At 39.9% G+C, this 21,470-nt stretch overlaps 11 protein-coding genes across 12 annotated transcripts; 6 read left to right on the plus strand and 5 right to left on the minus strand.

The window, feature by feature from the left end:
• The first annotated feature begins 589 nt into the window (after positions 1 to 589).
• Positions 590 to 2,259, plus strand: rept (RuvB-like helicase 2 rept). The gene has a single exon (XM_068292322.1). It carries the CDS (start codon positions 734 to 736, stop codon positions 2,174 to 2,176), a length of 1,443 nt encoding a protein of 480 aa, XP_068148423.1. The 5' UTR covers positions 590 to 733; the 3' UTR covers positions 2,177 to 2,259.
• A 37-nt stretch (positions 2,260 to 2,296) lies between these two features.
• On the minus strand, positions 2,297 to 4,906 carry nes (lysophosphatidylcholine acyltransferase 3 protein nessy). 2 transcript variants are annotated; one of them, XM_068292320.1, is made up of 4 exons: positions 4,612 to 4,906; positions 4,368 to 4,492; positions 3,248 to 4,287; positions 2,297 to 3,187 (listed from the first exon to the last, which is right to left on the minus strand). In XM_068292320.1, the coding sequence occupies exons 2-4, from the start codon at positions 4,489 to 4,491 to the stop codon at positions 2,822 to 2,824; spliced, it is 1,530 nt and encodes a 509-aa protein (XP_068148421.1). In that variant the 5' UTR covers position 4,492; positions 4,612 to 4,906; the 3' UTR covers positions 2,297 to 2,821. The 2 variants fall into 2 exon arrangements, with proteins under 2 accessions (XP_068148421.1, XP_068148422.1); XM_068292321.1 differs by having other exon boundaries at positions 4,798 to 4,885.
• A 173-nt stretch (positions 4,907 to 5,079) lies between these two features.
• Bet1 (blocked early in transport 1) lies at positions 5,080 to 5,966 on the plus strand. The gene is made up of 2 exons (XM_068292324.1): positions 5,080 to 5,301; positions 5,369 to 5,966. The coding sequence occupies exon 2, from the start codon at positions 5,396 to 5,398 to the stop codon at positions 5,753 to 5,755; it is 360 nt and encodes a 119-aa protein (XP_068148425.1). The 5' UTR covers positions 5,080 to 5,301; positions 5,369 to 5,395; the 3' UTR covers positions 5,756 to 5,966.
• Positions 5,967 to 6,017: 51 nt separating this feature from the next.
• On the minus strand, positions 6,018 to 7,062 carry Max (MYC associated factor X). The gene is made up of 4 exons (XM_068292323.1): positions 6,868 to 7,062; positions 6,577 to 6,750; positions 6,396 to 6,519; positions 6,018 to 6,318 (listed from the first exon to the last, which is right to left on the minus strand). The coding sequence occupies exons 1-4, from the start codon at positions 6,910 to 6,912 to the stop codon at positions 6,164 to 6,166; spliced, it is 498 nt and encodes a 165-aa protein (XP_068148424.1). The 5' UTR covers positions 6,913 to 7,062; the 3' UTR covers positions 6,018 to 6,163.
• Positions 7,063 to 7,369: 307 nt separating this feature from the next.
• LOC137579024 (SOSS complex subunit C homolog B) lies at positions 7,370 to 8,050 on the plus strand. Its single transcript, XM_068292687.1, has 2 exons — positions 7,370 to 7,578; positions 7,652 to 8,050. The coding sequence occupies exons 1-2, from the start codon at positions 7,453 to 7,455 to the stop codon at positions 7,901 to 7,903; spliced, it is 378 nt and encodes a 125-aa protein (XP_068148788.1). The 5' UTR covers positions 7,370 to 7,452; the 3' UTR covers positions 7,904 to 8,050.
• Mettl5 (Methyltransferase like 5) lies at positions 7,906 to 8,816 on the plus strand. Its single transcript, XM_068292686.1, is given in 3 exon segments — positions 7,906 to 8,402; positions 8,473 to 8,492; positions 8,495 to 8,816. Coding segments are annotated over 3 exon segments (654 nt in total). The 3' UTR covers positions 8,632 to 8,816.
• Positions 8,694 to 10,742, minus strand: Aldh7A1 (aldehyde dehydrogenase 7 family member A1). Its single transcript, XM_068292685.1, has 2 exons — positions 10,692 to 10,742; positions 8,694 to 10,490 (listed from the first exon to the last, which is right to left on the minus strand). The coding sequence occupies exon 2, from the start codon at positions 10,472 to 10,474 to the stop codon at positions 8,858 to 8,860; it is 1,617 nt and encodes a 538-aa protein (XP_068148786.1). The 5' UTR covers positions 10,475 to 10,490; positions 10,692 to 10,742; the 3' UTR covers positions 8,694 to 8,857.
• Positions 10,743 to 11,417: 675 nt separating this feature from the next.
• LOC137579387 (uncharacterized) lies at positions 11,418 to 14,730 on the plus strand. Its single transcript, XM_068293126.1, has 6 exons — positions 11,418 to 11,492; positions 11,556 to 11,659; positions 11,724 to 11,805; positions 11,872 to 12,633; positions 12,698 to 13,112; positions 13,179 to 14,730. Exons 1-6 carry the CDS (start codon positions 11,418 to 11,420, stop codon positions 14,351 to 14,353), a joined length of 2,613 nt encoding a protein of 870 aa, XP_068149227.1. The 3' UTR covers positions 14,354 to 14,730.
• Positions 14,731 to 15,822: 1,092 nt separating this feature from the next.
• LOC137579410 (uncharacterized) lies at positions 15,823 to 18,194 on the plus strand. The gene is made up of 4 exons (XM_068293180.1): positions 15,823 to 15,980; positions 17,548 to 17,608; positions 17,669 to 17,752; positions 17,824 to 18,194. The coding sequence occupies exons 1-4, from the start codon at positions 15,854 to 15,856 to the stop codon at positions 18,092 to 18,094; spliced, it is 543 nt and encodes a 180-aa protein (XP_068149281.1). The 5' UTR covers positions 15,823 to 15,853; the 3' UTR covers positions 18,095 to 18,194.
• Positions 18,195 to 18,364: 170 nt separating this feature from the next.
• LOC137579152 (collagen alpha-1(XXVI) chain) lies at positions 18,365 to 19,021 on the minus strand. Its single transcript, XM_068292852.1, has one exon. It carries the CDS (start codon positions 19,019 to 19,021, stop codon positions 18,365 to 18,367), a length of 657 nt encoding a protein of 218 aa, XP_068148953.1.
• A 1,143-nt stretch (positions 19,022 to 20,164) lies between these two features.
• Prx1 (Peroxiredoxin 1) lies at positions 20,165 to 20,867 on the minus strand. Its single transcript, XM_068292707.1, has one exon. It carries the CDS (start codon positions 20,792 to 20,794, stop codon positions 20,204 to 20,206), a length of 591 nt encoding a protein of 196 aa, XP_068148808.1. The 5' UTR covers positions 20,795 to 20,867; the 3' UTR covers positions 20,165 to 20,203.
• Positions 20,868 to 21,470: the final 603 nt, after the last annotated feature.

The raw sequence follows: 21,470 nt of genomic DNA on the forward strand, positions 1-21,470 counted from the left end.
TTTTCGGCCAAAAACTTAGCCTTTTCTCTTTCTGTTAACCAGCAGACTCACCCATGAGCAAAGAGTTATAAGCAGACTCGCAAATGAGCAATTGTTAACAGTGTTGGTCAATAATAACCGTTATTAACTCACAACTTGGGACAGGTATTAGTTGGGTGTATTATTTTTGCTTCAATTTAAATTTGGGGAGACTTAGCCACATTTAGCCAAACGCACATTAGTTAATGCCATAAGATCTTTAGTGTTGACTAATATTGAATAATAATAATAATAAAGATAGTCACTTGGATAACCTCGGACGTTTGGTAACTCACTGTTAACTTTTGTGAATTCTTCGTTTTTTCCTTGAACCAAATAAGATACAATGTATATTTTGTAGATAAATTTATTTGGTTTTTCTTTTGTTTAACAAAAATATATTTATTTAAAATTTGCAAGTTCAACGGTTTCCAAGTTCGCGCTCTTATATTTGAGACACGTTATTTTGGTATTTGTTCAAGCAAAAATTTACTAATTTTTTTTTTGGTATTTTTTCCACTTCTGGTATTTTTGATCCTCTGTTTTACGAAATTTTTCAGCACTACCGTAGTAGCCCGGCGTTTCGGCCTCAATTTTTTTTGCTAAGGCAACAAATTATTCCAACTGTGTTCAGTTGTTTATGATACCCAAACAAGTTAGTAAGGAGAAAAATATTCTATAGAACTAATATTTCAAGAAATCAAACAATATAATTATGGCCGAGGCGGAGAAAATTGAGGTACGCGACATAACTCGCATTGAGCGTATTGGAGCACATTCACATATTCGTGGTTTGGGACTGGACGATGTACTCGAAGCACGTGCCGTATCCCAGGGCATGGTGGGCCAAAAGGATGCCCGTCGTGCTGCTGGCGTGGTGACTCAAATGGTGCGCGAAGGCAAAATAGCTGGCCGTTGCATTTTGTTGGCCGGTGAGCCGAGTACTGGCAAAACGGCTATTGCCGTTGGCATGGCCCAGGCTCTGGGCACTGAGACTCCATTCACAAGCATGTCCGGATCGGAAATTTATTCCCTGGAGATGAGCAAAACTGAGGCTCTATCGCAGGCTCTGCGTAAAAGTATTGGTGTCCGCATCAAAGAGGAAACGGAAATCATCGAAGGCGAAGTTGTGGAAATACAAATTGAACGTCCCGCAACCGGAACGGGACAAAAGATGGGCAAGGTTACACTCAAAACTACGGAAATGGAGACAAATTATGATCTGGGCAATAAGATAATTGAATGTTTCATGAAGGAGAAAATCCATGCCGGCGATGTCATTACCATTGACAAGGCATCGGGCAAGGTTAATAAACTGGGACGCAGTTTCACTCGGGCCAGAGACTATGATGCCACTGGGGCACAGGCTCGTTTTGTCCAATGCCCCGAGGGTGAGCTACAGAAACGGAAAGAAGTTGTCCACACAGTGACCTTGCATGAGATCGACGTTATCAATAGTCGCACTCATGGTTTCTTGGCTCTATTCTCGGGCGACACTGGTGAAATTAAGCAGGAAGTGCGCGATCAGATCAATAATAAGGTCCTGGAATGGCGCGAAGAGGGCAAAGCTGAAATCAATCCCGGTGTCCTGTTCATTGATGAAGTCCATATGCTGGACATTGAGTGCTTCTCATTTCTGAATCGCGCCTTGGAGTCGGATATGGCTCCGGTGGTGGTGATGGCCACTAATCGTGGCATTACACGTATACGCGGCACCAATTACCGCAGTCCACATGGCATTCCAATTGATCTGCTCGATCGCATGATTATCATTCGCACAGTTGCCTATTCCGAGAAGGAAGTCAAGGAGATTCTCAAGATACGCTGCGAGGAGGAGGATTGCATCATGCATCCGGATGCCCTGACCATTCTAACACGCATTGCCACGGATACTAGCTTGCGTTATGCCATTCAATTGATAACCACCGCGAATTTGGTCTGTCGTCGTCGTAAGGCAGCCGAAGTCAATACGGAGGACGTTAAGAAGGTCTACTCCCTGTTCTTGGATGAAAATCGTTCCAGCAAAATTCTCAAAGAGTATCAAGATGATTACATGTTCAGTGAGATCACCGAGCACGATGGTGACGAATTGGGGGCGGGAGGCGGTGCAAAGCGTCGCATGGAATCCGGCGGAGATGCCCAGCCAATGGAGCATTAAGATTTGGTTTATATACAAAGAAAAAAACATAAAAATTGTTCCCCAGTAAGCTATTATCGAATAAATGGATAAAAAAAAAGTAATTTTCCCTTTTATTATAATTAAGCAATATACAATGTATTGGTTCTTTTTACAATTTATTTATACAAATTTGCACTTTTCAAAGATATTGTTTAGATGTCTTTTGTTTGTTGACATTTAAATGAGCATATGAAAACATATATATGTGTGTGTGTGTATGTATGTATGTATATGTAAAATTTCATCATCGTTGTATTGGATATAAATATGTCAAAATAGTTAAGTCTCGAGGGATTTCCAGCCGTTTCTTACTCTTTGAATTAAAAAGATCTTATATAGAAAGTTTGGGTATCTCTTTTTGTTTCACTTATAAAGCAAACATATTATTATTAATTACTAATTGAACTGAAGGGCTAGCATATTTCATATGATAATTTCATTAATTCCTTTTCCTTTTTTTAACAAATGTCTGTCCCCATTATTCAAATAAGAACTTTTTGTGACTAGGCAAAACGGCAGAAAATAGTTTTTAACAAATTTTGCTTCTCTCTCTCTCTCTCTCTCACTCGTTCTCTTTCTCTGTCTCTTCTAATAATGTACATACAAGAAAATTATTTGCAATTTCTATTTGTTCTTGGCATTCTCTTCAACTAGGTTTTCATTTTCTTTGCTTTTACTTTCATTATCTTCTTTGTCTCGTCTTCCAGTCTCCCTCTTGACCTGTTGCTGTCTTGGCCCTTCAAAGAAATAGAAATAACCATGATAGATGGCTGCCCAAATGAGCATATAAATGAATCCGAAATAGTTTACTGCACTATAAACACGAATCCAGCGCTCGTATTTAAGGAATACAAAAGATGATAGACACCATCCCATATAGATAATGTTATAGGATTTGAGAGCAAAGAAGTGGAGCGCCTTATAGACGGCTTTGTCCTTGAAGTAATTCCCGTAATTGGGTAAAATTTTCTTTTCATACATGTTTGTAATCTGTAATTAAAAGAAAATATCATAATTCAATTCCTTTGTGTGTGTTTTGACTTGACTCACCTGTTTTTCGGTGCTCACAATCATATATTCCATCACGAAAGCCATATAATAGCCACTGTGGAAGCCATGCCAGATGGCCAAAAAGACTAGAGAAGCTCCATAGCTTATCATGCGATTGTTGAGAAACCTCAAACGTTTATAGATATAACGGCCGACCCATTGATTGGTATTCACATTGAAGGTCTGCACATAGTGTTCCATGGTATTGCCCGTCTCCAAGTGCACGAGCTTAACGTTACTGCAACCTGACCAGTCGGCGTTTCCTTCAGGCCCAGTCTCACTTGCCTTCTTAAAGGTGAAGCCAATGCATATGAGGGCACCCTCGGTGAAGAGCCAGCATGAGATGTACTTATATAAGGAGAATTTGGCCCAAAAGCCCAAGTAATACATTCGTCTAATAAGCGACAACTGAGTGAATTCCGGTGATAGGAAATACGAGTCGGGTAGATAATACAAGCCCACTTGAGATACGATTAAATAGAGAACTCCTGCCGCAAGGCGATTCAAACCGGCCTCTAGTTGTCCCTTATGCTTACGGAATTCACCATCAATGAATCTCTGATAGCGTCTATACGGGAATTGTGGGCCAACGAGAAAACCACCTGGGAAATAGGCAAAAGCCAGCAACTCCAAAAGCGATGGAAATTGCGGCAAATTCGTCTCTTTCTGATCCTCGGATAGCTCCGATTGCGGTTTAAGCCCATCGGTTAGATCAAAGCCATAACCAATCATACGCAAGACGAGAATGCAATGCGGCATCGTCCATAATATATCATATTCATTGCTGGCCGTATAATAATAGCCAAGCATCAAATAGGTCATGTGGAATATGAAATTGGCGGTTAAGAATATCTTTGGCTTGTGCCTGAGAAAAAGTCCAAGCAGATATGTGGTCAATATTCCCAAAAGTGAGTGATATACGTCCAGGCCATAGTTGAAATAGCATAGACTAGCTCCACAGATGGCAAAGTACAGATGATGTAGACGTTTTGCTTGCGAATTTACTATATATTTGCAATAGACAAACGCAATGGGGTAACCTAAAACGAAAGGTGATTTTGAAGGTGAACATTTATATCCATTGGGGTCTCCATGACTACTAAAAGTAAGTACTACTCACCTGCCAGTAATGTGAGCAGTAAACGTAATGCCTCTACGGTGACATCTAAACGTTGCGCCACACCTCCCAATAGACCAGAGGATGGGGGCAAGTTGCTTCTGAATTCCGTATCCACGGATGCCATGCTATAAAAAAATGTAAAAATTAAAGAAAACTGTTATTTGTTATCAGTTTTGACCCGCGTGTTGAGCCGCTTATCAGCTCAGAAGGAGTTAACTGGTAGTAGTAGTAGTATTTCTATTACGTAGTCCAAAGCACAATATATATGTTTTGTGTTAGAAATTCCCCTCTGCCCCCTGTTGATCCAGGGCCAATAACATTTGCGTAGCGTTAAAATCAAAACAGAAAATTTGTTTTTGGGTATTTTTTAAATTTAGCACTGCCACCAAAATACACAAGGATACGTATTGAAATTAACGTAGAGTTTTACTTATTGATTAAATTAGACTTTGATAGGCCAAATCTTTGGGTTTACTAAAGGGGGAAATTGAAATTGTGGAGCAACAAATTGTGCAGTGTGACCAAAAATTATTGCCATCAAAATGTTATGTTCAACAACAAGATATATTCAAAATAAAATCATCTTTTATGGTTTATTCCAAGCCTACTTGGATTTGTTTACAAAATATATTGTCAATAGACTCGATTGCTAAAATATATAGAGTTTACTAGATCTTTAAACAAATATTGGCAGTTTCGTTGACGGTGAAACGGCATCGTAGAGTTTGGTCACACTTAAATTATTATTTTTTTTTTGCTAGTTTCATAAAATTTAAACAATCAACGTCATTTCATATATCGGGGACTTTAATTTGCTGATTCACACCCCAAATAAAGGGCGAATCATAGCTGATTAAGGAATACTGCAACATAGATGGACAGAGGTGGACTGGAACTCATACGATACTGAGTGGAATTTGCTCAGTCTTACGTGGCACGTGGAACAATCCAGTTAAAAACTCCAAAACTCCGACTCATAATTCTCTTTTTCTGCTCTACAGCTCAAGCTGGCGCACTCCACCTCCAGTATGCGACGCAACAATTATCCCTACCAGCCGCTGAATCAACAGCCTCCTGGTTCATCCTCTTCCTCACACCATCCAGATAGTTTGGAGGCTGAAAATGAACGCGCCGCCGAAGAATTGACACAAAAAATCGGCGCCCTCAAATCCCTAACCATCGATATTGGCAATGAAGTACGTTACCAGGATAAATTGCTGCGCGGCATCGACGATGACATGGATCGCACCGGTGGTTTCCTGAGCAATACAATGACGAGAGTTGTACGGCTGGCCAAACAGGGTGGTGGAGCTAGACAAATGTGTTACATGTTTCTCTTTGTGCTCTTTGTCTTTCTCCTGCTTGCGTTGGTATTGAAATTTAAATAGCCATCTGGATATAATTTCTAAATTTTTTATACGTGTATGTATAGTCTTATGGGCTTATTTAAAAGAAATGTTTGACAGATTTTTATCCCATGAGCAGCTAGTAAGTTAGACAACAGGGAAGTCGGAAAAGCGAATCCATTAAAATATAAGAAAGAAAAAAAAGAAACTAAATAAAACGAGAATCAGTTATGTATGTTAATAAGATGAGAAATTCTTCTGTCTCGACTGTCATTTTTTGGAAGAAGAAAAAAGATTTAACAAGTTGTGTCTGAATTTAATTTAAATTTTTGTATATTTTTAAAACACAGTTTTGAGCAACATTTAATTAATTTTTAAGTGTCGCAGCAAGATAGATAAAAATAATGATTACATTTATTCGACAATATCGAAGTATTATTCGGTGCAAGGCTAAGCGTGAAAGGTTTTCATCTTTTTGTTGCGTCTACTGAAATCCTGCTGACCTAAACCCTCATCATCATCCACATCTTCACTACCCACATCCTCTTCGCTGAAATATTCAACATAGGAATCACCATTCGCCATTGGACTTTCTAGACTACGAACTGCAATAGAAAGACAAACAAAAATGTAATTAAAGCTTTTTTTTTAGAGACTTGAGGAAGAAAAATGGTCAATTTACTTTGCTGTTCGAGTATGGCATTTTGTTTTTTGATTTCATCAATATCTTTTTGATTTTCGCTGATTTTTCGTCTCATCGTCTGTATGCATTCGGTGGTCTTCTTTAGGATCTGAGCGCGACTAGCCTAGATGTTGGATTAGAATTAGAAATCGCTTTATATACAAAATGGAATAGCATTAACCTTTTCGCCCTTTAGTGTGGGCACAGCTTCTCGCAGGTTAGTGAAACTCTCTTTAATATGATCTCGTCGTCGTCGCTCCAAGGCATTGTGATGGGCTCGTTTCTCGGCTTGGGTAAAATTCGCTGTGCTGGTATGACGTGAGGATCCCAATCCAGTATCGGAGTCAGCATCATCCTAGAGGGAAACCCAAAAAATGTATCTTATACTTGCACGTGCACATACATACATATGTACATATACACATATTTATACATATGTACATATATAAAAATAGATGTAAATATTGCTTACGTCGCTTTCAATGTCAATATCTCTGTCGTCGTCACTCATGCTCATTGCACTTAATACTTTATCTTAATGTATATCAAATCTCCTGCAAAAGCATCCAACGATTGCTTTGTTTATGTTTATTCACAAAAATTATTTAATATTTATCTTTTGTTTATTGTTGTGATTACGCTGAAATGCGTAATTTCGTGTTTATCGTTAGTGATGACACTAAATTCATCGATATTACCGACGGGGCCGCACTACAGTAATATTTATAAGCGCCCCTTGCCACTGATTTACAGAAAATGTTATTAGAAATATTAAAACAAATTTTTACAGCAATTAAAATAGAATTAGGCTGCCTGAGTTAATTAAAAGTATCAGTCAGAATTATAATTAATTTAGTTTAAAAGCCATTTAAACATTCTTCATTAATTTTTACAGGGCTTGCACTGCAGCTGATTATATATCATATTTTGTAAGCGGCTCCTGGGCTATGTTTTGTTTTGTTTATTTTTCATTAAACTGATCTGGTCACACTGGATGTCCACGCCATTTCCATTTTTCAGTTTTCATTTAATTCCCTTTTTAATTTTATATTAATTGATGGCTTTTCCCAACACAAGTGCCCAGCAAGCTGAAACGAACCGCAAAATTCTTGAGGAGATTCAGACAAAGAAACAACTCTTGGCTGGCGGCATAATCAATTTGGGTCTGAGCAACACAAATCAAGTGGGATCCTCGACGTGGATATATACGGGATTAACGGCAAAACTTAATTCATTTTTGTTGTTTTTATTTTCAGATGCCTGCTCCCCAGTTGCTTGGCCAACCCACTACTACCACTGCTACCCCAGATCTGCTGTCCACAAACTCTACGCCGCCACGCGCTGCCTTCAATCCGACAAGCTCCACCACTTTGGGCTTTTTCATACCGCAGGATTCGTATTTTGGCAATAGTTTAATACCCGTTCTACCGCGTCTTGAGCTTCCCGCATCAACATCGACAACGACTCCACCCATAACCCCGATAACGAACGCGAGTAATCCAAAATAATCATGGCCAGATTAAAGCTTAATAAACTGGAGGAGTATTTGTCAAGTGTTGATGGCTTTGAGAAACCAAAAATTCTCTTAGAACAATATCCAACTCCTCCACACATTGCCGCTTGCATGGTGCATCATATCCAGACTCAACATGAGGATATTGAGGGTAAATTAGTAGGTGATTTGGGCTGTGGCTGCGGCATGTTAAGCATTGCTAGCCATTTATTGGGAGCAGACTTGACAATTGGCTTTGAGATCGATGGCGATGCCATAGATGTGTTTAGAGGCAACATCGACGATATGGAGCTGCCCAATGTGGATTGTGTGCGCACAGATGTCCTACAATTGCAAACGGAAGGAATTGGTAGATGGGGCAAAGTATTCGATACAATTGTAATGAATCCGCCCTTTGGAACCAAGCACAATGCCGGCATCGACATACAATTTCTTGAAGCGAGCTTGGCTCTGGCTAGCGGAGCAGTCTATTCCCTGCACAAGACATCAACACGGTTAGCTGAGTTTGACTCCGCTCTCACAAAAGAAATGATCCATAATAATATTCCATTTTCGAATTTTCAGTGACTACATTCAAAAAGATGTCAGAAATGGAATGTTAAGGGCAAAGTTGTTGCCGAACTTCGTTACAATCTCGATGCCAGTTACAAATTCCATAAACACAAGTCCAAGGACATTGAAGTCGACTTGTGGCGCTTTGTTCAAGACGATGAAACAAATTAAATTTTTTGGTGACAATTTTCTAATAGCTAGCTAGAAAAAAAGCAAAAACAAACAATGAAAAATAATTGAAAAATGCTTTTGTTATTGCATTTTAACATTTGATCTTATTTTGTAAATTTTTTTGTATAATTATTAGTTTTTTTATTTGTGTAATTACATATACTCTTGGACTTATTGATTTTAAACTTTGTTTAACATTTATTTAAACTTTCAGCTCCATCTCGTTCTATTCCACATTGAAGACAACACCCTGGGCACAGGCAAGCTGACCCGAATGATTAACTGTAATAGTGGCTCGCTTACAATATTGTTTCCAGGCATCGGAGCCAGATTCACGACCACCGCCTGTGGCTTTCTCGCCACCAAAGGCACCACCGATTTCCGCACCATTGGTGGTTGTATTTATATTGACAATACCACAATCGGAACCCTGCGAACCAATCCATTTGAAAGCCTGATCAATTCTCTCAGTGAAAATGGCCGAAGAGAGTCCCTGCTCCACTTCATTGTTCCATGAGATGGCCTCGTCCAAGCTCTTCGCCTTCAAAATGTATACAATGGGAGCAAATGTCTCACGATGCACCACTGGTGAATTGTGTGCCAAGCCGGTAACAATAGTTGGCTCCACATAGAAACCCGGTCTGGACAGAACCTTGCCACCGAAGGCCAGGGAGCCGCCCTCTTTGATGGCATCCTGAATGGCAGTCTTAAAGTTTTCTACATTTTGCTGGGCGTGCACGGGACCCACCAGGGTATTCAATTCCAACTGGTGTCCAATTCTTGATACCAGTTGCTTATATTTCACAACCAGTGCATCCACAAATTGATCGTATAGCTTCTCATGGACAATAATTCTACGAGTAGTGGTGCATCGTTGTCCACTAGTGCCAATGCAGCCGAAGAGTGCCGCGTCTAGGGCCATTTTCAGATTTGCCGATTCATCGATCAAGAGAGCATTATTGCCGCCCAGTTCTAGAATGGATTTGCCAAAACGCTCCTGCACAGCGACACCCACTTGGCGGCCAGTGTTACAACTGCCAGTGAAGGACACAAGATTAACTCGCTTGTCGGCCACCAACGATTGACCAACATCTGTGCCACCCTGGCACATGGTTATCACAGGAGGTAAATGATTCCGTCTCAAGACTTCCGAAACAATTTTCGTGGTGGCAACCGAAACTAGGGGAGTGCTAGGTGCTCCTTTCCACAGGACACTATTACCAGTGGTCAAGGCAATAGCCGCATTCCAACCGAATACAGCATTGGGAAAATTATACGCGGAGATCACGCCAACCAAGCCAAGAGGACGCCAAGCCTCCAAAATGGTATGATCCGCACGCTCCGAATTGATCACCTGACCAGCATAGATCCTGGACAAGCCGACTGCATAGTCACAGATGTCGATAAACTCTTGTACCTCTCCCTGACCCTCGCTGTGGATTTTTCCAACCTCCAGGCTGACAAGTTTACCCAGTGGCTCTTTGTACTTTCGCAGCTCATCGCCAATTTGACGCACAATTTCGCCACGCACTGGGGCTGGCACCTGACGCCATTGCTTGTAGGCTTCAACACCCAGACCGATGGTTTGTTCCAACTCCTGGACATTTGCCTGACGCACCGCGGCAATGGGCTGACCAGTACCCGGATCATAGCTGACAATCGTAGAGCCACGTCCTTGCCATTGGCCTGAATACACACCCGGATTCTCACGTTCCAGTCCCAAATCCTTGAGGAAACTGTACTCTGGCTGGTCAATCAAATAACTGGGCGTGGTGGACGCCAAACGATGTAGGCATTGTGAACTCCGGGTTAGCCTCGGAACGTTTCTCAAATGTCTTAGCATGATTCTGCTGTTGCTGCTAAAAGAAAAAAAACAGAGAATTAAATTTATAACTTGCTGATGACAAAATCCGATATGAAGCTTATCGAGTGATAAGAACCACATAGACGACGCTGCCTTGTTTCCAAGATGGAAACTTTTCGGGGTCCCCAGCAGAGCTGATTATACAGTATACTCTATATCTCCTCTCACCCAATCAAAATAAATTATACACACTTACTGGATCTCTGGGTATGTGTACGGGTGTGTGTTTGCCGTCTGTGCACGTCTCCGGTCAATTATCAACTAAAACCAAGTGATTCGACTACAGTGCAATCAGGCTAAGCCATGACGACCTTATCTCCTCCTCACGAGCACAAATCTCTCTATACACAACTGAAAGCAGTAAACATAATTCACTTTCAGGCCTTATCAGTTGGATGCCCAGAGTTAAAAAAAGAAACGAATACTTTTAGGTGGAGTATTAAAATATCAACAACTTGTCCATATCAATTGGTCATCTCTGTTTTCTGCATTTGATTGGAATATACATACATACATAAATGTGTATATAATAATAAGTTTATAATAAATATTTTGCATAAATTCTAATTTACAATTGTTTATCCCGATTTTAGGGTTTTGAAATTTTTAGTCGTTAAAGAATCAGCAGGAGATTCACTTTACTCTCTTGAAGACCACCTGCTGATTCGGAAAAGTAATCTTATTTAGTTCTGCACCAATTTTCTTTTCATTTTCCCACAATAATCTTATCATTCAGATTCAGAGGGAAGAGAAAACTATTTTCATAAGGAAAGTGTCCAAAATATAAGTAGCAACCCTCGGCCATGTTTTATTTTATTTTGCCTTAGCAACGTTTAAAGGACAAGCTGTTTGTTCAATAAACTGGTTTTTGGTCTAGTCTAATTTTTTGGAAATAACATCTAAGAAATAAGAAAAAAACAAAATGGAGGTGCTGGAAGAGGGAAATTTAATGGATCGTGTACCGATATTGCTACAGCGAGATTTAGAATTTTATCAGGTGCCCAGGTGATTAAGGCCATTCCAGATTACATAGTGATCCTTGTTTTTCCCTTCCCCACAGACCCATCAGCGAGTGCTCCAAGAGCCCATATGCAGTGGAGTTGTGGGTGGAAAACTAGACTTTCCCAGATATGCCTCATTTGCAGCTGTGAAACTAATAAGATGGTTAGTGTCCTCATAGACGAAGGAAGAGCTAGGCCAATAAATTTGAAATTTCCTCTCTTTAAAGGTGGGAGGATGAGTACTTTGCCTCCTATCGCAAGCCATCTGGTTTGCTGCACACCGAAAAGGAACTTAATGAAGGAGACTTTGTATGATCCTGCTCAGTGGAGTTCTTTGTCCAGTTGAACTTAATTTTTTTGTATCTCTTCTTGTAGAGTAGCGTTACGGTAAAGACATCAGATCCTGATAAGTTTGTGCAATTGGTTACCAAATCGGCTGATTTACTACTTGAGCATATACATCGTCTATCGCAGGAATCTTTGGATCATGCCGATCTATCCGTTTTGACAGCCACCATTGGAGCCGCCTCGGTGGTCAAGAACTCATTGGGTGTCTATATGCAGGCGGCAACGACAACAATATGTCCCCCCAAAGGCGATGAGAATGGTGGTGCATTGAAACTGAGTTTCAAGCAATATTCCCAAATGTCGGAGGCTTTGGCAGAACGTTTGCTCGATTTGCATTGTCGTCTATTGCTTTTGTATATCATTCAGGATGCTGATTGCTTGAATTGGGAGGATACCCAACCGTTTTTTGAGTCCGAACGAGGTTCGTATACGGTTCAAATGTGGTGGCACTATATGCTATTCTCGAAGAATGATCTCTGGAACTCAGTGCCACCGAAGATGGCTCAAAAGATTTTCGCTGGCATGCTAAATGAGACGCTCAGTGTGCTGACTGTACGTTATACACAAATTGTGACCAGTGTGGCTCGATCCCAATTGCATTTGGTGGACATTTGTAATATGCTTCTGTGCATAGCAGAGCTCTTGCCCCACATTTGTGAGAGTGGTGAGGCGTATGTGGGCTTACAATTGAATCAGCATAGTGTTATCCTAAGGGACATTCATGCCAAATGTCGTGATCTCTTCTATTGCCTACTGCTGCGTGGTGCTCCTTTGGGGGTACTTTCAAAAGTAGGTATCACACTTACTCCATCTGCATCCATGGCCTCGACATTCTTCAAATTTGCTTCTTTAGGTTTTTCGCAAGGGTCTGGATAACATGGAAATGTTTAGCTCTCGACATGGCTTGCCCAGTGCCTGGCTTATATTTGCATTGCCGCGTTATTTTCCCAAAGAGCAGTCCTGTCAATGGGTCACAGAATTTGCTGATCTCTCGACTCACACGGCCATCTCTTTGGATTTGCGTGTGTTATTGGCCTTTCCGGAGGCTGATTGGTCATATTTGTTGAACATTCTACTAATGCGGGATGCCTATTTGACGGGCATCATAATGAGACATTTGATCCAGCATTTACCCTCGTCGGAGAACTTTAAGAATGTGGCCAAACATTCGTTCATCAGTGCCGTGGAGGGTGCCCCCCTGAAATGTGAAGCGTTCCTGTGTCGTGGCGAATGTTTCAATGTCACCGAGTCCATAGTGGGTGACATAGGTTACTATATTTCTATCTTCTCTTTGTAGAGAGTGAGTGTATCTAAATGAAATTCTCTTCTCCTAGATCCTGTCGGACAATCCAATTACCAGATAGTCCTCTCTCTCACCTATTTGATTGTGGCTGTGGGCAAGGCCATCGATATTAAGTCCTGTTTAATTAAGGCTCTCGAAGAGAATGCCATAAGCGGTTGGAGCGATTGCTTGGACAAGCGACAGGTGTGGAATCAAAAGCGAACTCCCTGGCTGGAGGCAATCATGCACTTTGTATATCCCATGATGGATTGTGTGGTCGAAATGCTAATCAATGCGGTAGAGAATGGTGCCAGCATGTATCAGGCCATGTCCTTGGCCTTGACTTGCGTCTCGGAAATATGGGATTGCCTGCCCGAGGGTTTGTACAAGGTGACATCGTTGTTGCAGGACATCATTCCGGTGTCGACACGCCCACTGGGCGATTCAGTGCTCTTTCAAGTTGTCTTTGCTGCCCTTTATACGGAGTTAATAAAGACGGCCGAAAAGCCGGGACAGACACCCGAAAAGGCATCGCACTGTTACGCCATATCCGAGGCCATTTGTTCCATTGATGAGGATGACAAGCATACGGATCAGATCGATCTGTTTCTTAAGCAGGCCAAGGAGAGCATTCATTTGGACACAGATCGTGGCAATTGTCGTGGTGGTGGCGCCGGTGGTGGAGGAGCCAGCGCCGTGAGCACCATTAAAATGGATGACCTCGTTGCCATCGATTCGGATCGCTTGTCACATAGTCCACCCAATAACTATGCCATGGAATTGGATGTGGGCGTGGCCGACTATATATCCAAAGTCCTGGTCAGTGATATTCTGACCACCAACATTGGCAAACAGGTCCTTAAAGTCGTATACAATTATTTGAAATTCAACAAGGACTGGCTATTGGAGCAATTGGGCATTGCCGATGAGCCCAGCCCCTTTCAGGGGGTACAGGGGCAGAAGATCAATGAGTCCAAAACTTCTGTATTGAAGTCAATGTTCTTCATAGGCAACAATACACCATTTGATCAATTACTAACGGGTTCATTGAAAATCGATTACATCAGTTGGCTGCAAATGCCTCTGTCCCTTAATCCAGAGAGAGCCTGGTTGCATTTGACAAGACGCTGCGATTTCCAAGAAGATGCCAAATTAGCTCTACCCGAATTGGCCATGGTGGCCGGCATCAATAAGATAATGAAACGTCGCAAAGAGTTTGGCAAGTGAACATTCATTTTAAATCATTTTCAACTTGAATAAAAGGTAAAGACCTCCCAGAAAACTAATTAACTTTAATATGTTCAACTTATCTAGCCATAGGTATAGAAGATCGCTTAGTATTTTTGTTCGAATGTCATTAAGACTAGAGTGCAAACAGATAACTTATAGGATAAATTGCACACCCACCCACTCACCCACTCATCCCCCATCAAGGCCAAAGACAAAATTCAGCATTCTAAAAATACATAACGCAAATTTGTTTGCTTTTGTTTAAAAAGTGTTGATGCCAGGAAGGTGGCAGCTACCGAAAAGGCTGATGGCAGATGGTGGAAAATCATCCTTCTTTTGCGATGAAAATGTTTTTGTCGTTTTCAGCTTGGCAATTTCCCCCGTGCCGCCGCCTTTTGAGCCGGTTATGAACATTACTGAAACGTAGCCAACGTAAAATCAAGATGAATAACAGCCATAAGGATGTTTTAGCTCATGCTCATGCCGAAACATGTATACCCTTTAGCGAGAGAGTCAAGAAATTAAAGTAAATCTTTTGTAGTTGGCTTAATCTAAAAAGTGTTTAAACTAGAAAATTATTTCTTATTTTCAATAAAAACCTTTTAATACCCATTTGTTGTTGTTGTTGTTGTGGAAAGGAACAACGAGCCAAATGAAATCAAATCTAGGCAACTAGAAAGCTAAAGAAGATTGCTTAATATTCTATAAATCGGAATCCTCTGAAATCTATTAATTTTAGTATACAAATTGATTAAGTAATTTAATGGTTTAGTTTAATTTTCTCTTAAAATTTTGAATATTAACAAAATGCATTGGATAAAGGCATATACTCACTCAGACTCCGAATGTTTTAATCAACAATGGGCCTAAACTGTGTGTAAAGTGGCTAAAACCCAAAGTAAATACAAAAGGGTCGCTCCTTCTCATATATACTTTCAAATATCCTTACAATCGCCACAATTCCAATTTTAATTTTCAAGTATTAAGGTAATACGCGTCAATATATTGTTTTAAGAAATTTCCTCAATTTCAAGGATCTGCATTTTTATGAAACATTTGAGCTACTTTATTGGCTTTGTGGCCCATAGTAAAGCGCCGCATTGGCTCGACTTGGCCTCAGATACGGAGACAGAGCATGAGCAGCCTCAGTGGCGACAACAAGATTAGTGTTTTGGCTACTCTAGGCTAGAGAGCCCTTCATTCACTCGACGTAGTTGGGAGCGTTCGGACGGCTTCTATTCCTTTTTGCCTTGGTCACAGACAAGTGACAAAAACCATGGGCATTATACTTAGTAAATAAACGGAATTGAAGCACCTTAAGTGATTTGTATTTTGCATCAATTAAATGTAGTATACACCTAGAAAAACAAAGGGAGAGATAAAGAGAGAGAGAGAGATAGAGAGAGAGAGATAGAGAGCAAGAGACGGAGAAAAGTGTAAAAAGTGCTCATTGAATATGTATGAAACTGAAAGAGTTTATTAACGAAATGCAAATGTATGTTATTCAAAATGCAATTGCAACAACAACACCAACATCATCATCATATTGGCCATCATCAACCTGGCGATCCTTGCGCTTGTTTACGTCCTGTGATAAGAGTTTTTGGTCTACTGACTTCATTCGGTAAGCACAAAATGTGGAAATTCAAGTGGAAGAAAATTGTATACAAATATTTTTCTTTTCTGTTTGAGTGTGTGTTGACTTTTTTTTGACAAAATTATTATAAAAAGTGTCTGAAGCATTAAAAATTTGCATAAATTTCATAAAACTTAACAAGAATGTGGCTTAAATTTTTATTACAATGGCCAAGAGATGGCTTTCCTTTTGATTAGCTCATAATTCTCCTAAAATATTGTTGGATATTATTTCCAAATCACTTAATCTTACATAGATTTATTGTAATTGTAAGTACTAATGACATTTATTAGACTAATTTACTGTTATTAATATTTTGATACTTTAAAAACATTTTTTAAGAATCAATCTCACATAAACATTCCTAGGTAGAGTTAGAATATGAGTTCTAGTATTTAAATCTGAGGCACGATTCGATATTTACATTTATTCCATTTCAATCTTTAAAAACTCTTTAATATCCAGGACCGATTTGCTTTGCCCATTTAAAGATCCATCGCTGCCAATCACTAACAATTTACTTCGATACGATTTCTTGCCCTAATAAAGACATTAACCGATTTATTTGATTTGCTACCACACACAAATAAACAAACTCATAAATATTTATAATTTCACCCATTTTAGGTTTTTAATTTCATTGTTATTTCTTCTTTGGGTAGACATGAACTACAGCAGAGTTTCAATCTGCTCTCAGGACTATTAAGAAGTCATTGAACTTTTTTAGCATCCTTTGCCAAAGTGAAAGACTTTGTGCATTTCTCTTTGGCGTTTACTAAACTTTTCCATACGTCCTATGTCTGGCGCCAGGCGCCAAAATCTATTTTGCCCAACGTTTTACGTTTGCCAATTATTTAATTTTTATACCCTGCATGCGGCTTTCGCTGAGAGTCAATCAAATCCAAATCAAATTTCGTTGAAATTTTTATATAAAATATTTGATAAGTCAACTGACTTGAAAGTCAGTTGAAAGTTTTGTTTTAATTGTCTTTGTGTTATTTTTGGTACAGGGTATCTTCAAGTCGTTGACATTGGTCTCTGAGCACATTTAATGTAATTGCTTTTGTTTTCCACATTTTCCATTGATTGCGATAGAGAAAATTACTTAATTAGATTAAATGTTCGTCTAGGCAAATTCAAAGTCAAGCTCTTCTTTATTTTATTGTTAGTCATATTTTAGACATCGAAATAGATAACAGATGACATAACTAAAGCGGGCAAATAAAGTGGTTTTAATATATGAAAATTAATCGAGAGGGTTGGCCAATAAGTTTCAAGATGTAACGCTAAAAAGCTGATTACATATCAAAGACAGAAACGAGAGAGACACAAATGAAGCTTTAGTCGGACGACTTTGAGTAAGAAGAAGGTCGAAAGTTAGTCACATATTTATTAATCGACCCTCTGCGATTGGCTTCTGCCCTCTCATAGACTTCATGGATTATGCTTAGCCAACAGAAACCCGCCACCAAAATGAAATATATAAATTTCTTTTCCCATTTATTTGTTTATGGACTTAAATATCGCGATTGTTGTTCTTCTGTTGGTTTTCCAGTCATTTGCGGAGTGGGTGTTGATATCTACATACATGGCTATCAGGCTGGACTCTATGTGCTGTAAGGCTAAGAAGAAGACTTCCCTTAACATTCTAATAACGTTTTGATTTGTTGCTCAAGTTTTGCAGCTTTCTTGGTGCTCATAATCGAAATCAAATGGCTGATAAACATGTTCCTACAATTCCAGGGGTCAGAACGTAGAGAGTAAGTGGCCACATTGTAATAATTTGTCAGAGTTTTCCATGTGATTGTTTTTGTTTTTTTTTTTTTGGCAGTGTTAATTACCGCAGAAGTAACCAGGGCAGATGTCTGGCCTGTTGGATCTTTGCCTCTTGGTTAGCTGGCGGCTGGAGGCCAACACCCATATATGTGGTAATGGCTATATCTCTGATACTATATCCTCATAATTTATGGCTTAGTCAAGTGGCGGGTATATTCTTGTTGCTATTGGGCCTACTTCGTCTGGCCACACTCTTGCGATTCATTTCATTGGCCAAATTAACATGCGATGAGAGTCTGTTGCCGCATTACGATTTCGAGAAGTAAGTCGAGGCTGGAATCTAAACAAATCTCTCTATCTAATATCCATTTTCAGAGTTTCCAATGAAGATTTCACAGAACTTCGAACCGAAGAGGATGATAAGGAGCAGGAGCTAGGTTTGGATGATGATGTTTGCTAACACAGAAAGTCCAATCAGTTTTCTTATTCAATTAACAATACTTTTGATTAAGACGATTCTTTTCCATTAATAATAACATTTAAATACTCAATTAAAGGTCAATTTGGTCAATCAATTATTTATTATTCACATCACATCATTCAAAAGGATTTCTGAGTGGAGTAATTGCTAAATAGATTTTCGATTTGTTTGTCTTTTTGGGAGATTTAGTCAAGGATCTTTCATTGTTGTCATCGTAGAGATCATTGTCGTGGTCGTAATAATTGTTGCGATAATAGTCGACATTTGGATATAGTCTGTAGTCGTTATGTGTGCCCGGCATAGGATAATATCCTGGTAGTGGATGTGGAGGATGGCTGGGTGGGGGATACTGTCCTCCAGGATAGCCAGGATAGCCCGGTGGTCCAGGTGGCCCCACTGGGCCTGGTCTGCCCGGATAGCCTGTGTCGCCCTTTTGACCCTTATCGCCCTTGGAACCTTTGGAACCTGCATTGCCTGGCTTTCCTGGGGGACCTGGTGGTCCCGGAGGACCAGGTGGACACTGACATTGTTGATGGTGATGATGATGACTTGGATAGGATGGTGGTGGCGGCGGTGGGTAATAATAGCTCGGTTCTCGTTCCTCCTGCACAATCACTTGCTGCGCTGGAGGAGCTGGCGCCGGACTTGCCTGGGTTTGTAGTGTCAGCAAACGCGGCTCATCCGTAGAGGATGCAGTTTTCTCCACCGCTTGGACACTGCGGACAATGGCGAAAATAGCAAAAATAATAGCAACCTGTATCAGTGGCTTCATTTCGAGAACTGACATCTCCCGGCCAACGAATCTTCTCTAAATACATATGTCTATATGGGGGACAAGAATTTGATTTGCAAACTGTTACAAATACCCGTTAAATGGGCTCCATTTGAATATAGATATCTGCATTTTATGTGTGCTTCTTTTTGTTAAATCATTGGAATAGATTCATTTGAATAAAAATCAATGAATGACTCGACCGAGCATAGTCAATCGCAAGAACTTTCACACTGGTTTTACAACCATATTGAGATCTCGACTTCGTCTCTGGCCCCCCTTCACGTTGCTCTTTGTTTGACTGTGAAAAGTGAATTCTCTTAATACCAATATATGCTTGGTGACTATTTTTAGCCAACAACTAAATGACAAATCACCAAAAAAACGAGGGTTAGGGAAACAACTTAATTATGCTAATGAGAAGAATAACAATAACCTTGTAACTTACATCTTTCAGCCTATTATTGATCTGCAACTCATCATCGAATTCAGCGCCAGCAGTCCTGTTGATCCTTTAGCACTTGGAGGTGAAACAAATCCTGGTGAAATCATATACATAATGTAGGTAGGATAATTCCCTTTTGCTTCACAAAATGATTCTTGTGTAGTTTAAAAAGGATTTATGAGTTTGGAAATTGTATAATTTATTATTTGTTCTCTTTACTGACATCAGGAGTTAGTTTTAAAAGGCCCTGCCCTCGATCCTAACTTTACCTATATTAAAGCAGACGTGTTTTTGGATCCAACATTCACATTTTAGCCAAAGAAATCATAAAAATAAGTAACGTTTGGCTTTTGCTCAATGAATTTTGAAGAGAGTTTGGAAACGAATGGAAAACTTACAGCTTTTTTCAATGCAGTGTAATCAGAAAAGAAGGAACTATACGGAAAATTGAATATGGCGATTCGGTTGATTAGCTAAGAATAGAAAATATATAGGCCCATGGTGACAAAGTGGCAGATTCTTGGGGATGGGAATATTTCTCTACCCAAACCGAGATTGGTATTCCGATTTTCCTTACCAAAATGAGACGAGCCACTGTGCTGGCCATCTCCTCTAAGGAGATACTGATACTGACCACCCTTGGTGACTTTTTCTTAGACCTGAAGTTAGTAAACTAATTAACAAATGCAGTTTCAATATTTTTGATTGCTTGCACTCCATGGGAAATGTGTTTTCATTTATTGAGCATTTTTAAAGTAATCATCCTTGCCGCCTGAATTCGGTTTCATGGTGGGAGAGCCGGGCCTCCAATTGACTGGACAAACTTCACCGAACTCATCGCTGAACTGAAACGCCTGAACCAGACGCAGAGCCTCATCCACATTGCGACCAACGCCAACATCGTTTATTGTAATCTGGCGTATCATTCCCTCACGATCGATAATGAAGAGTCCCCTCATGGCCAGGCCCGTCAATTCATCCAGCACGCCATAATCCTTCGATATCTTCATGGATTTGTCGGCCAGCAGTGGTATATCCATTTCCCCGAGGCCTCCCTGTTTCCGTGACTGTTGCATCCAGGCGCAGTGCACATAATGACTGTCGGTCGAACAGGCAATGATGTCGCAACCAACATTCCGGAATTCCTGTGCCCGATCGCTGAACGCATGCAGTTCGGTGGGGCAAACAAAGGAAAAGTCCGCCGGATAGAAAAGCAGCACCACATAACGACCACGAAATTCAGTTAGAGTAATGGGCCGAAAACCGCCAGTAACTGCAGCTATCGAATTGAATTCTGGTGCCAATTGGCGCAAATTAAGCATCTTCATCTTGTGTACAATTTTGTATTTCTATTTGTTTTTCAAGCGGTTTCTACAACTGTATCGAATGAGTTTTCACTGGCAAGTGTCTAGACTCTAGAGTCTATACTGAACATGTCATATCACATGTCTGAAAGTCATGGCCATCTGAATAGATCTACAGGAACGTAGTCTGGCGAAACTCATTTGGAAAAATTTTAACTCTTCTGGGTTGAAAGTCTTGCCCAAAAGATGTTTGAACTTGTTCAATACTTGAACTAAGGCTTTTTCAGAACTGACGATTATATTATATTGAAGTTCTCAGAGGCATTCAGAATAAAATTGTAGATTAACAACTTGGTTCTTAGGTTACTTAAGTTAAGTTTATTTAAACGATCGATTGCTTGAATACTATAGGTAGCTGATCAATCCTATAATATAAGGATATCTATGTCTTTTGCTTTAGACCAAAAGCATTTCCTCTTTTTTTTTACTTACACTTTAAAATCCAGTTGAAAAATGTGAAAATTTCGTTTTATCAACTTTTATTTTTAACTTTAAAAGTTTTTTGTTTGTTTATTATTATTATTAGATAGTAATCTTTGTTTTTCATTTTTTTTTCTGTTTTACACGTTTTGCTATGCAATACAACAATAGTTTTTTTTTTTTTTGGGTTTGGTTTTGTTTTTGTTTTTGTAATTTGTAT

Source organism: Drosophila tropicalis, unplaced genomic scaffold (assembly GCF_018151085.1).
Source record: "Drosophila tropicalis isolate 14030-0801.00 unplaced genomic scaffold, ASM1815108v1 contig_694, whole genome shotgun sequence".
Taxonomy (NCBI): Eukaryota; Metazoa; Arthropoda; class Insecta; order Diptera; family Drosophilidae; genus Drosophila; species Drosophila tropicalis.